General features: G+C 45.0%; 1 protein-coding gene across 1 annotated transcript in view; it reads left to right on the top strand.

Moving 5' to 3' along the window:
* The window catches only part of LOC118218052 (probable JmjC domain-containing histone demethylation protein 2C), a 50,437-nt gene that overhangs the window by 7,610 nt on the left and 30,159 nt on the right, over nucleotides 1-12,668 (top strand). Inside the window, exon 2 of the mRNA XM_035400424.1 lies at nucleotides 6,901-7,065. Coding sequence (XP_035256315.1) covers nucleotides 6,901-7,065 — 165 coding nt within the window. The remainder of the gene's footprint in view (nucleotides 1-6,900; nucleotides 7,066-12,668) is intronic.

The raw sequence follows: 12,668 nt of genomic DNA, 5'->3' as shown, positions 1-12,668 counted from the left end.
TTTGTGATCTCTCAGTAATTCATTTCAAACTAAAGGACAATTTATGGCACTTTATTTATACTTAAATCATGGATATAAACTAGCCTAATTAGTATTGTAAATGGTACAAGTGTCTTGTTTCATTTGAACTATTTTCAAAGTCTCTGTGATGCTCACATCTGAAGTTATAAAGTTTTGAATAGAATACTACCTAAATGGGTGAAGACTGGCCAGATTTGACATCTGTGTTAAGGGGTTAAAGCAGTTCTGCAAAGAGGAGTGGGTTAAAGTTCATCCACAGCAATGTGAAAAACATAAAATTAAAGGATGTGTTTGGTTGCAGTTATTGTTGCTGAAAGTGGTGCAACCAGTTCTTGGGTTTATGGGTGTTTAATACATTGTTTCATTAAATAAATGAAATAATAGTTCAAAAAATTTATTTTGCGTTTACTCGGGTTACCTTTGTCTAATATTACATTTCATGTAAATATCTGAAACCTTTCAGTGTGACAAATATGCAATAACAGAGGAAATGACGAAGGTGCAAATACTTTTTCTTGGCACTGTACCTAAGATATTAATAAGCTTTGCTTATTATTTGAAATGATATTTCTTTATTTATAAATGCCCATGAAGTTCTATGAGGACATTTTGGTTAATTGAGTGAATTCCAGTTCATTTCCTGAACTGAAATGGCCTCGAACCTGCTGTGCAGTGCTCTTTCATACAGTCTCCATAGCAACCACTATTGTGAAATCAGTTTAGTATATTGTTATTAACATTTAAGACTTTAAATGAAGTGTGAGATTTTTCACAAAAAGTACATTAATACAGCCTTAATTTTGTCATAGATCTTTTTTGCTGTAACGAGTTGACCTTTTAATCACTGTGACTAGCTCAGTGTAAACCCTACTTAGACGTGTACTTATAAGATTTAGATTTGGCTCAAAAATCCTTCCCCCTGCGCTGCTAATGCTAATCGGTAGTCGTAAAACAGCAGAGCACATTCAGGTGCTTCAACATAGTCATTTATGCCTCACTGTTTATGACAATTAGCCTACATGGAACATTAATTATATCTGTCACACGGTTAGCAGAGTAATCAAATCATTTCCTGTCCTAACCTTACACACTCCTTTGGTCTCAGAGTTGGGTTAGCACTTTCAGTTGACTGTGTGTGTGTGTGTGTGTGTGTGTGTGTGTGTTTGTGTGTGTCTGTGCGTGTCTTTGTCATTGTGTAAAGATAAGGACTTTCTTCCTGTCTCTCTTTCTGTCTGTTTGTCTGTCTGTATCTGTGTACGTGGGCTGGCGGGCTGGCCCTGGTGATCACTCCCCAGCCACTGCTGGTCAGTTAGTCTTAGGAAGCAGGGTTAACAGAAACCATTGATACTCTCATCGTTCCATCCTTAAACCATGGGGCTCATTGGAACACCAGTACAAACCTGCTCATAAATCAGTGTTTTTTTCACAGCTCATCTTAAAGGAATACGGTTTATCTTCATTGTGATTCAGTGGCAACACTTACAAAAGGCCTTCAGAGGTCAGGTGAAACATCAGAGGGGTGTTTTTGGATCAGTAGAGTTTACTCCATGTCCTGGGCTGCCTGTGAAGAGGGAGAAGCTTCTAGACGTTCTATCCGATGCTACATTGTGCTTAGTGAACCACTTATAATGCTACATTACCTACAATGTCACATTAATGTGTGTCGGATCTGCTGGATTTAAAGTGCAATTGTGCACCGAAGACATTACGGCATAACAGGGAGTCTGAAGCAGCTAAAGCAATTATCCTCCCGCAGAAAGCCGTCTGCGTGCCAGTGACCGGAACAGTGACCTGGCTGTTTGTCAGCTGAGGGTAAATCTGAGCACAAGCTAGGGTGTCTGCAGCCAAACCGACTGATCCTGTGAAGGGAATTACATTTGATGTGAGGAAGAGGGTTCCTTTACGAGCTGAATGTGCAATCTGCGCTTCGAAACAAGGTTTTGCCTTCTAATCTGATGAGAGAGCTGACTTCGGCGTCTCTCCCTGCTCCAGTGATTCATGAGGCAGATTTTCTGTGTCAGGGAAACACGGTCAGGGGCGGCTGTGATTGGACTGTCAACGCTTCAGCCAGCCAATAAGGAAAGGCCTGTTACTGTCAGGATTTGGCAGATGATGCAGAACCATCCTCATGTTAGTGGTGTGGTAAATATGACCTACAGATGACAGCTTAGTGTCGGGACTTATTTACACTCATAGAGTTCATAGACTGTGACAAAGGAGTCCATCATCTTTGGGTCCTGCAAAGAACTTGTGTGTTTTTTGCCTGTCCCATGCATCATTATTTTGATAATCTTCCAAAATCTCAATGACAGGCAATCTTGAATCATCTGCAGAGGAAACCGAAATAAAATACACCAGGAAAAAGCTGGGTTACATTTCCAGTATGATTTCCAGTATCAATAAATTACTGTAGCGATCATATTATAACTCTTTTTATTGTAACTTTTAGTGCATTGTAACTTGTTTATTGTTATATGCTGTTCGTGTGCATTGCTCTCAGTATATATTAATATCTCTTGTGTGTCCATTTGATGTTGGCCTGAATGGGGGTGTTTGCTGAGCCGGTGTGTAAGGTGTATATAACGTGCTGCAGCGTGTGGAGGTTATGTGCCCTGGTCTCTGCCTGCTTGCTGCTGTCAGTGCTGGGCTCAGTGTGTACACATGTAGAGAGAGGGCAGAGACGGATACCTCTCTCACCAGGCAGCCCGCTCTACCTGGACCGCGGGCCTAACGTCTGTGTTTGTGGGAGTACCGCAAGAAACCCCTCAGATACACCGAACGGTGCGTCGAGGTCACCAACAGCAAGAAGCCAAAACTTATCAGGTCGAGGTCACCAGCTGTAAGAGACCCCTCCGCTAACCAAACAGCGGAAGTATCTGAGTGGCAAAGGAACGCGTGTAGTCTTACCCGGTGCTACTGGAGCGGGATTCATTTAGCGTTATTTCAGTTATCTGACTCCAAAATAGTGCTTTAACGTTTCCTCCGTGCTAACAGTTATGCAAAGATGGAGGAGACTGCGGTTCACCAGTAGTGTGGCTTTATACGATTCACTGTCTAGCTTGGTAGACGCGGACATGTCTTTGGCTTGTGTAGCCTGCATAAATACAATTGTGTATCCTGCTACGTCACTAGTGTATAGTGAACTACTGTACAATACTGGCCTCACTCCATTTAGAGGACAAAACCTGTCTTGCATATTATGTGTGGATTAGTCAGAAAATCCTTTAAAAGTAAATGTTTACATTTTCTCAACCTATGTCCTTCAAAAACGGGGAAAAAAACCCACATGTCCTTCTAGCTAGCAAAGAGAATGCTATTTACACCCAGTGAGCCAGCCTAATGCCATTCTGATGATAGAATTGTTACTGCTTTGTCGTTTTAGTTTTCACTGTCAGTGCGAGAAGTTACTGTTTTTAACCCTTTGAAGAGTAGGTTTTAGAATTTTTTTTCCAGAATTATTAGTCAGCATTTCAGAACTCTCTTGCTTTGAATTAGGCCTACTAGTCGTGAGACTGTTACATCAGCATTAGAATGTTCAGTTAAGAACATTCTAATTACAGTTACATTTGTGATCTTGCGCCTTAAAGGGTTAAGGATCACGCAGTAGGTAAATAACAGCTCTTCAGACAGAAAGCTCTTAGCTCTCAAAGGCCTAGAAGAACCTGTGTGTTTCTCTCTGGCGTAATGCGTAGTGCTGAAAGGAGCTGACGGAGAGCGCGAGCAGTGCAGGAGGCAGTGTGGGCTCGCGACGTGAAGCCCTTTTCACTCCACACTCAGGGCCTTACTGTTTACTGGCCCTGTTCGCGGCTGCCAGCGTGTGTCCAGAATCAATATGCTTTCCTCCCTGCACTCATTGAGATGTTCCTGCCCAGGAGAGTGCTCTCTGTAGCATAGCAACCAAGCCTCAAAATTACTGCTTTTTTTTTCTTTCTTTCTTTTTAGGATACGCTTTTCTGACACACGCCCGCTCAGAACCACGTGTCCTGAGTGATCTCCTTGGAACTGCGCCGTGTATTTCCTTGAAATGCACTGTGGGTTTCTTTTGTCTGAAGAGGTGGAAAGGGTGGTTGCTGAAGATGAAAAGAAAAGTGGAACAAGAGGGAGGATGAGAAAGCTCTCTTACGCAGCTGTATATAGTGGGCTGCATGTGGTTTTTTCTCAGTGAAAAAACTCCAGCAAATGAAGGAAAATGTTGCAGGCAGCAGCGAGGTTTGTGGCTGGTAGTGTGTCCATATTTCATGGTGTACTGGAGAAATCCACAGAGCAGCACAATGTGTCAGTGGTGTGGACTCAATATCCCCCCCTCTGCCTCTTCCTTTTCCCCCTCCTCCTCCTCTTACTCTTACTCTCCTCCTCTTTCCTTCTTTTGCTTTTTCTGTACATTATGTCCGTTTCTGTCATGTGATTAATTTGATTTACTCTGGCAGTTCAGGTAAAGTACTTTGTTGAGGTGAACAGCAGTGGTGCCTCACTGGGACCCCCCAGCTGCCGCCCCGATTGCAACGCCGCTGGCGTCCCGATTGGTCAGTAGCCCCGCTGAACTGCGCGGGTCCCGCCCCCTCTCTCTGCCCGTGCACCGACTCCGTGGGGGCCGGGGGCAGAAAGTGTGCGGTGCTGAGCGCTGCTCGTGCAGGCGGGGGTGAAGCTGAGGTCAGATGCTGACAGATGGGCTGAGGGTCGGGGGTAAGAGGAGGTGCAGGGGTTTAAACTGGGACAGGGCTGGTGTCCCGGCCCACCCCGCCCCTCAGGGCCTCTCAGAGGCAGCAGCATGGTCCGCCTCGCCGTGGCAACCACGGGACCAGAACACTCACACAACTGAGAGAGCAATGGAAAGCATGTGATTCTCAACAAAAAGCCAAGCTGGAGCATCTTAGCTCAGGGAAAACCAGGGTTTTAGCCAAAAATCTCCTGGCTGATGTTTCGTCCTGTGTTCCCCTTGATTGTTCCAAGGGCACCAGGACCAGATGAGGTAAATCAACTCAAACTAAACAGATCCTTGTCCTCACTTCACAAAGGACACGATGTGCTTTCCTGTATGAGCATCACCCTTTTGGCACAAAATATGGCACTGAGGAGATTTTTCCCCATCTAATCACAAACTTGGGCCCAATGTCTAATCATTGCCCTTGGGTTTGGATTTGCCTTCCAAAGCATTTTTCTCAAAGCTTGTCATGCCAAAGTGTGTCTGCATCCTATTCATAGTCATGCAACTTAAGAGAAACTTTAACATTCGACTGATAATGGACAGTACCACAGAAAGTTCTTAAATACACTATATGATCAAAAGTATATGGACACCCCTTGGTTTGGGGCTGTTTTTTGTGGTTTGGTTTAGGCCCCTTAGTTTGAGATCACAACCCCATCCTGCACCTTTGAGATGAATTGGATGAGATGTTGGATGTCAGGTGTCCACTTACTTTTGGCCGTGTGGTGTACCTCAGGGTTACTCTGTGCATAAAGACTCAATAATTCAGTAATAGTTTGTCCAAAAGTCTGTAAATAGTGCCTGCTTTTTACTGTGTAGTATATCTGATGTTACCTTTTTTCTCCTTTTGCTGCATGCTGGTATTTTGAGGACATAGTCCCACAGTGGTTGAAGTGCTAAAATGTTCCGACCAGGTTTGTTAGTGTAATATTGCCCAGTACTACAGTGGTTATAACAATGATGTTATCGGGATGTGGTTCATGTTCTGAATTTACTACAAAACTACATTTACATTTACTCCTAGTAGTCAGTCACTGGTCTTCCCAGAGTTGATCATTTTCCTGCATTGTAATGTCACACTGGCTGATAAAACTAGCATGGTGAATTGAGGCTAATTAAGGGCTACTGCTTGGGGGTATGTATTTGTTAGGCTCATAATGAAACCAATAGCTAATTTCTTAATGCTTAGTCTATTCTTAAAAATTGCACAACCTATTAAATTAGCATCTTTTCCTGCTTTTGGTCTTGATGCTATACTGCAGTGGAAGACTTTGTTATCGCCTAAGCTGTGTAGAATATAGAATTAGCACTGCCTTACCCTCAGGCTGGAGGGGGCACTGCCTTACCCTCAGGCTGGAGGGGGCACTGCCTTTCCCTCAGGCTGGAGGGGGCATTGCTCTTTTCCTCTGGCTGGAGTGGGAATTGCACTGTTTCTAAGCAATGGGAAACTGGGAGTGCCTAAAGGGTCCCTTCCAGGTCCAGTCTGTCAGCGGGACAATCAATGAAAGTCTATGAAAGAGTGTAAGATAGTTATACATGCCTGTCTTGTAGCTGGATGCAGGCTGACTGCAGAATTCTGTTTGATCTCAGAAGGAGTTTTGTGAAGGGAAAACAAATGCTGTTTATCCTGAAGGAAACGCCAGCTGTGAGAGAGAGAGAGAAAAAAGGAAAAACCTGTCGGTGTTTGTTTTGTGTTGCTACAGGGGTCAGGGTGGGTGATTGCTGTGAAAACAAGGCTGCAGTAAATCTGAGTGAATGTGTTTTATTGCATTTCTCTGTGCTGGTGTGTGTGGGGTTTGATGAGTAAATAATGTTTCTCTGTGCAGGTGTATGTGGGGTTTGATGAGTGAATAATGTTTCTCTGTGCAGGTGTTTGTGGGGTTTGATGAGTAAATAATGTTTCTCTGTGCAGGTGTGTGTGGGGTTTGATGAGTGAGTAATGTTTATCTGTGCAGGTGTATGTGGGGTTTGATGAGTAAATAATGTTTCTCTGTGCAGGTGTTTGTGGGGTTTGATGAGTGAATAATGTTTCTCTGTACAGATGTATGTGGGGTTTGATGGGTGAATCTGTTTCTCTGTGCAGGTGTAGGCTATGTGGGGTTTGATGAGTGAATAATGTTTCTCTGTGCAGGTGTATGTGGGGTTTGATGAGTGAATAATGTTTCTCTGTACAGGTGTATGTGGAGTTTGATGGCTTGGAGTGGGAGAAGAGAGAGTGGGTGAAGGTGCATGAAGGCTACCGGGTCTTCCTGCTGGAGAACCGCCTCGTTTGGGCCTGGCGGAAGGACACCACGCAGCTCCAGGGGTCAAAGGTGAAGCAGATTCAGTGGCCTGCCCTGGTGAGTGACATGATACTTCCTAACACTTTCTGCCTGGAGAGAGTCTCTTAGTTTGACTGCAGGGCTGGTGTCTGTCCCATTGGGGAGAGAGTCTCTCAGTCTGACTGCAGGGCTGGTGTCTGTCCCATTTGGGAGAGAGTCTGGTGACTTTGCTGCAGCGCTTTGTTTCTTGTGTGGAACATGGCCTGCTTGTGTTCCTGGAGTTACACACAGTTTTATTTATGGGGGGGGATTATTGTAATTCAGTGCTGCTTGTCTGTCCTGATTGATCTCAGTTTAAATGTCATTAAACTATTGGGTCCTTATCTGTAAGGACAGCAGACAGCCCTGTAGGGGGAGCGGCTGAGTGTTTTACACGTGCACACCCTCCTGCGCTGCTGCGTTATTTACACCGCCGTGGCGGGGAGATGCGCCCAGCGCGGCGGCTGCCAAGCGGCTTCCCATCAGCAGTACAGCCCTGTGCCCGGGCTGTGTCGGACGCTGGCTCTCGTCCCAAGCACTCAGGTGCGTCTGTCTCCAGACTGCGTACGGGGCCAGCCTGCACCCCCCCCCCTTCCCCCACCTGGAGAGACGATGGCTGTGTCTGTTGGCAGAGAGTGGTGGCTTTTAGCAGTTGAAAGCAGTCACTGTCCTGTCATTCTCTCATTAACCCTTTGAACAGTAGTTTTTTTGGAATTTTTTTATTCAAAATTGGTGTTCTAAAACTCCCTTGCTCTCAGTTACCAGTAGTGATTGTTACATCAGCATTAGAACGTTCAGTTAGGAACATTGTAATTACGTATTTGCGATCTTTGACCTTAAAGGGATAAATAAGTCCTGATTAAGGGTTTTCTCTGGACAGTGGCCCCGGGTCTGTTGGGTTGGCTTGGTGCAGACCCTGGCCCTGTGAACGCAGTACTGGATGAGCCCTTGCAGCTGGATGCAGTGGGATGGTTTTCTGCACCTTCGACAGGTTTCTCTATCCATAGGTTGGGGGGTCATCTTAACAGAGGGTTCTATGGAGAGACTGCCTGCATTGATTTCTGCCCTGATTTATCTGTCATTTTTTGCACAAGTCTTTAGCCCAATGCTTTAATTTTATCATTTATATTGTTAGGTTTGGATTTATGTATTAACATGACTGTAAACAAAAGCGGCGTTTTTCCATTTTTCATAGATATATGGCTGTGAATCTTTACAGTGCGCTGCTGCGGAAAGAGGGAGATCTGCAAGGCGTTGTAGGGTGTAATTTATTATCGTTCCTTCGCTAGCTCTCCGGCTGTTCTAGAGGAAATGCATTCTCTCATTTTTCCTGAGTCCATCAAGAGCTCAGTGTACCAATAGGACAGAAAGCCGAGAGAAAGCACACGCAGTACTTTTCCTGTGTCTGTTTTTCGGTTTAAAATGGCCCTTCTCTGAGAACACATTTCTGCTCTTCCCCTGCGAGAGCTGTGCTGGTTTAACATCTTATGCTCTGTGTGTTTTGGTCTGGTGAGGCATTTGTTTTGCCGTGTCCTAGTCCAGTTTCCTGTCCCCCCTGATCCTTTGACCTTTGACACCCAGGGGATAGTTGCATGGTGCTCCTGGTGCTGAGTTTAGTCTGGGAGGGAGGGACAGACAGACAGACACTGCTGAGGGAATCTGTGTGTGATAAGGAGCACCTCTCCCTGCACATTCATCAACAATCCAGCTCTCTGTTCTTATCCTACCCATTACCCAACACTCGCTACTTAGCATGCTGGTGCTTTTTTGGACATATTTTTGCCTCTTAACACCAACGGTTTTAGAGGCTAGTTTCCCTGTATGTGAAAGATGGGTTCTGGGGGCTGAGGAAACTCTTCATTCATACCACTCCCTGTGTTTGTTCCTGTGTTTCTGTGTGGAACTGTGCATTTGCTTTGCTTTGGACTTTGATTTCAAATTCCCAAGTGTAAACAAACAGCGTTTGAGGATTCTGCGTTGTTTATGCAGAAAAAAAGAGCAAAAATGCAGGAGAAAAAAAATACACTGCTTTCTATAAGCACAGATATTTATTTTAATTTTATTTAGCCTAATTGAATTTTATTTTAATTTATTAAAATATGTTTATGTTTTGTACCTACAAAGTGACATGTGCCTAGTCAAAAGCATTTCATTGTCCAGGATGACATGCTGTACACATGACAATAAAGACTTTGAACTTTGAACTTGAACTTGAATATTCTGTGGCCCTTTTTTGTGATTACAGTGGGGTATGACCCAGACCTAAATAATTACTCTCGCTTATGTCAGTCAGTTGTCTTTCAGTGCCTGACATTTGTGTAGTTTATTGACCATAATATGTACTCAGCCATTGGTACCATTGCGAGATGACATGAGCCACAACAAAATAATGACTCATGTGTCTTTGAACCAATCGTCTTTGGTGTCTGACGTTAATTGACCGAAAAATATTTACATATCGCGTTCAAAGAAAAAGTGCTTCGTTTGAGTGAAGTCGAAACAAGATGTCCCACTCTAGCTAGCTTGCTCAAAATGAGTAAGTTAAAACAAATTACTCTTAGGTATAAAAAATTTTAAAAAATTAAAAATACACTTTGTTCTATCAATGCAGATACAGCTATTCCAAAGTTCATTTGTGTTGTTCTTTGACCATAATATTTACACAGTGATGTGTAATGAAAACGAGATGTCGCGTTCTAGTTCAGTGGTAACCAACTCTGTTCCTGGAGATCTGCCATCCTGTGGGTTTTCATTTCAACCCTGGCACACCTGACTCCACTAATTAGCAGCTCAGCAAGATCTCTGGGTGTTGAATGAGGTACGCTTTGTTACTGCTAGAATGAAAACCTGCAGGGCGGGAGATCTCCAGGAACAGAGCTGGTTACCACTGCTCTAGCCAGGTTGCCCAAACACGAGTAAATGAAAACAAAAATCGCTCCTAGGGTTTTCTAATATTATTTGCCTGTGCAGCAAAATTTGTTTTGATCAGAACATTATTTGTTGCTTAGTTTATCCTGCTATTTTATGCCACTTCTGTTACAAATGTAACAATAAAATTCTGAATGATGTTCATTTATTATTTTATAATTGTGATTTTACATATTATGGCAAAAATAGTTATTTTTATCAGAACACAAGATTATTTCAAAACGCTGATTTTGAAATGTCCCATATACCAAAGGCATAGCATTCCATGGGCTAGTGCAACCACTGGTGCGCATGTGTGTGCATTATCAATACATTAGTAATACCTGTCACCATTTCAGCTGAGGGTGAAGTCGCTGACGTAATTTATTGAGCTGACCCCTTTGTTCCTTGACCACTGTACTGTAGGACACGTACGGTTTTACACTGTACATCTGGCAACCCATTTCTGCAGCTGGATTTTACAGCATGTAGAACACTTAGTTTTACAGTGCACATCTGGCAACCCATTTCTGCAGCTGGACTTTCCAGCATTTGTGATTAATGACCTTGATGGAGGGGGGAAGTTCTCCGGTGTCCTGCCTGGGGGATTGGAACCCGCAGTCCTTTTGAGTGGCGCACATGCGGCGCACATGCTGCTGGGGAGGCATGTTTTTGTGCCAGAGCCTCTCGCTGTTCCGCACTGCCTCCGTGGCTTTTACTGCGCGGAACACCCTGTTCCCTGCCTTATCCAGCAGCTCTGTGTTACTGCAGCTATAGCTGTTAGTTACTCTTTCTCCCATTCTCTACATGGATCGATGGAGATTTCCCCCTCTAGCGTCTGTCTTTGTTGTTATTTATTATTCACAGACAGGTCTGAGCTGGCTTTTTTTGATGATGGATTATAGATTAAATGGAAATGAATATGAGTACCATGACCCATATCTGAGTACCATGAGGAATATATGAGTAACATGAGCAATATGTGAGTACTATGATGAGCTGTAGTCAGCCATCCAATGCCTGACTACAGCTCATAGTACTGTGGCTCAGGGGGTAGAAGTGGCTCGGGGGGGGGGAGTGGCTCAGTGACAGAGTTACACTTTAAATCAGAGCTTGTGTCTTTCCTCTTTTCACACGCTGTTCTATTCGCTGGTACCCCACGTGGGCGCTCATTCTCAGTGCTGCAGCATGGCTTAAGCAGTTCTGACATTCCCACTGTGTAGAATCAGCCTTAGACTGAAACGGGGCCAAAGTCGACCAAACCATTTAGAAAGTGTACGTGCAGTGCTTTCCCAGTTGGTATGACATTTATGACATGTTTAAGGGGAGGTAGAGGAATTCCCTGAACTGTCTGTCTGAGGTAATGATACCCTGCTGTAATAATGCCCTGAGGGGTGAAAAGCGCACGTGGTGTTGTCAATGCACTCTAGAACACAGCATATAGCACGTTGCCCCACAGCAAGTGAGGAGCACTCACTGTAGGCTACATGATGTAGCCTATATGATGACGTACTGAAACCTGTCATGTGTGACTTATGAGACGTAAGGGCAATATTCAGAATGCGGTCATGCTAAAAAATATCATTCTGAAGGGAAGAAAGGAGAAGCAGAAAGAAGAGGTGGAAAGAAGAACAAAGCACCTGTCCGAGGGGCATCTGAATTGACAGATGTGCAGGTAAAAATCGGGCGTGGTTTCCTGATGAAGAAGTGCAGTCTCTGTGCATAGGGGTGCTGTGTGGTACCTGTGTATGCTATGTTATCAGCAGTCTCTGTGCATTGGGGTGCAGGTGTGGTACCTGTGTATGCTGTGTTATCAGCAGTCTGTGCATTGGGGTGCAGGTGTGGTACCTATGTATGCTGTGTTATCAGCAGTCTGTGCATTGGGACGCAGGTGGGGTACCTGTGTATGCTGTGTTATCAGCAGTCTCTGTGCATAGGGGTGCTGTGTGATACCTGTGTATGCTGTGTTATCAGCAGTCTTTGTGCATAGGGGCGCAGGTGTGGTACCTGTGTATGCTGTGTTATCAGCAGTCTCTGTGCATCGGGGCGCAGGTATGGTGTCTGTGTATGCTGTGTTATCAGTAGAGATGAGGGGCTGCACAGTGCCTCTGACCTCAGCAGCAGCAGAAGGGGCGGCCGGTGAAAAGTCCTTCACAGTGGGGTTACTGCGGGATCCTGCAGGCTGGGGATGGCGCTCTGTCCTTCACAGCAGAAAGCTCCGGAGCAGCAGTGCTGCAGAGTACAGAATGTACCAGCGAGCGTCGGACGGATATGGCCTGGCCTGGAAGCAGGGGGGGTTTTCAGTGTCGTTCCAGGACAGGTTTGCTCTCTGGGCTAGCGAACAGCTGCCAGACGGATTAGAGGAGACAGGCCCCGCTGTGAGGAGGGAGATATGAGCCATTCAGTCCTGACTGCTAACCGCTCCGTAATCCCCTGCCAGCTTCTCATTGGGCAGACTGCAGCATTATCTCTCTTTATTCCCTCTATTTTCCAAGCAGCAGTATGTTCTGTTCCAGGCCGTGTGAACTCGTTTCTCACTTTCTTCCCTTGAGCCCCTTCTTAGCTGTGCTGAGAAGCCGGCTTTCTCCCGCAGAGGCCGTGTTTGTGTTGTCTCCCTGTAGCTGTGCTGAGAGGCCATGTTTGTGTTGTCTCCCTGTAGCTGTGCTGAGATGCCATGTTTGTGTTGTCTCCCTGTAGCTGTGCTGAGAGGCCATGTTTGTGTTGTCTCCCTGTAG

Source organism: Anguilla anguilla, chromosome 18 (genome assembly GCF_013347855.1).
Source record: "Anguilla anguilla isolate fAngAng1 chromosome 18, fAngAng1.pri, whole genome shotgun sequence".
In the NCBI taxonomy this organism is placed as follows: Eukaryota; Metazoa; Chordata; class Actinopteri; order Anguilliformes; family Anguillidae; genus Anguilla; species Anguilla anguilla.
The sequence above is the reverse complement of the archived record's forward strand: the minus strand, read 5'-3'. Positions and strand labels throughout refer to the sequence as shown.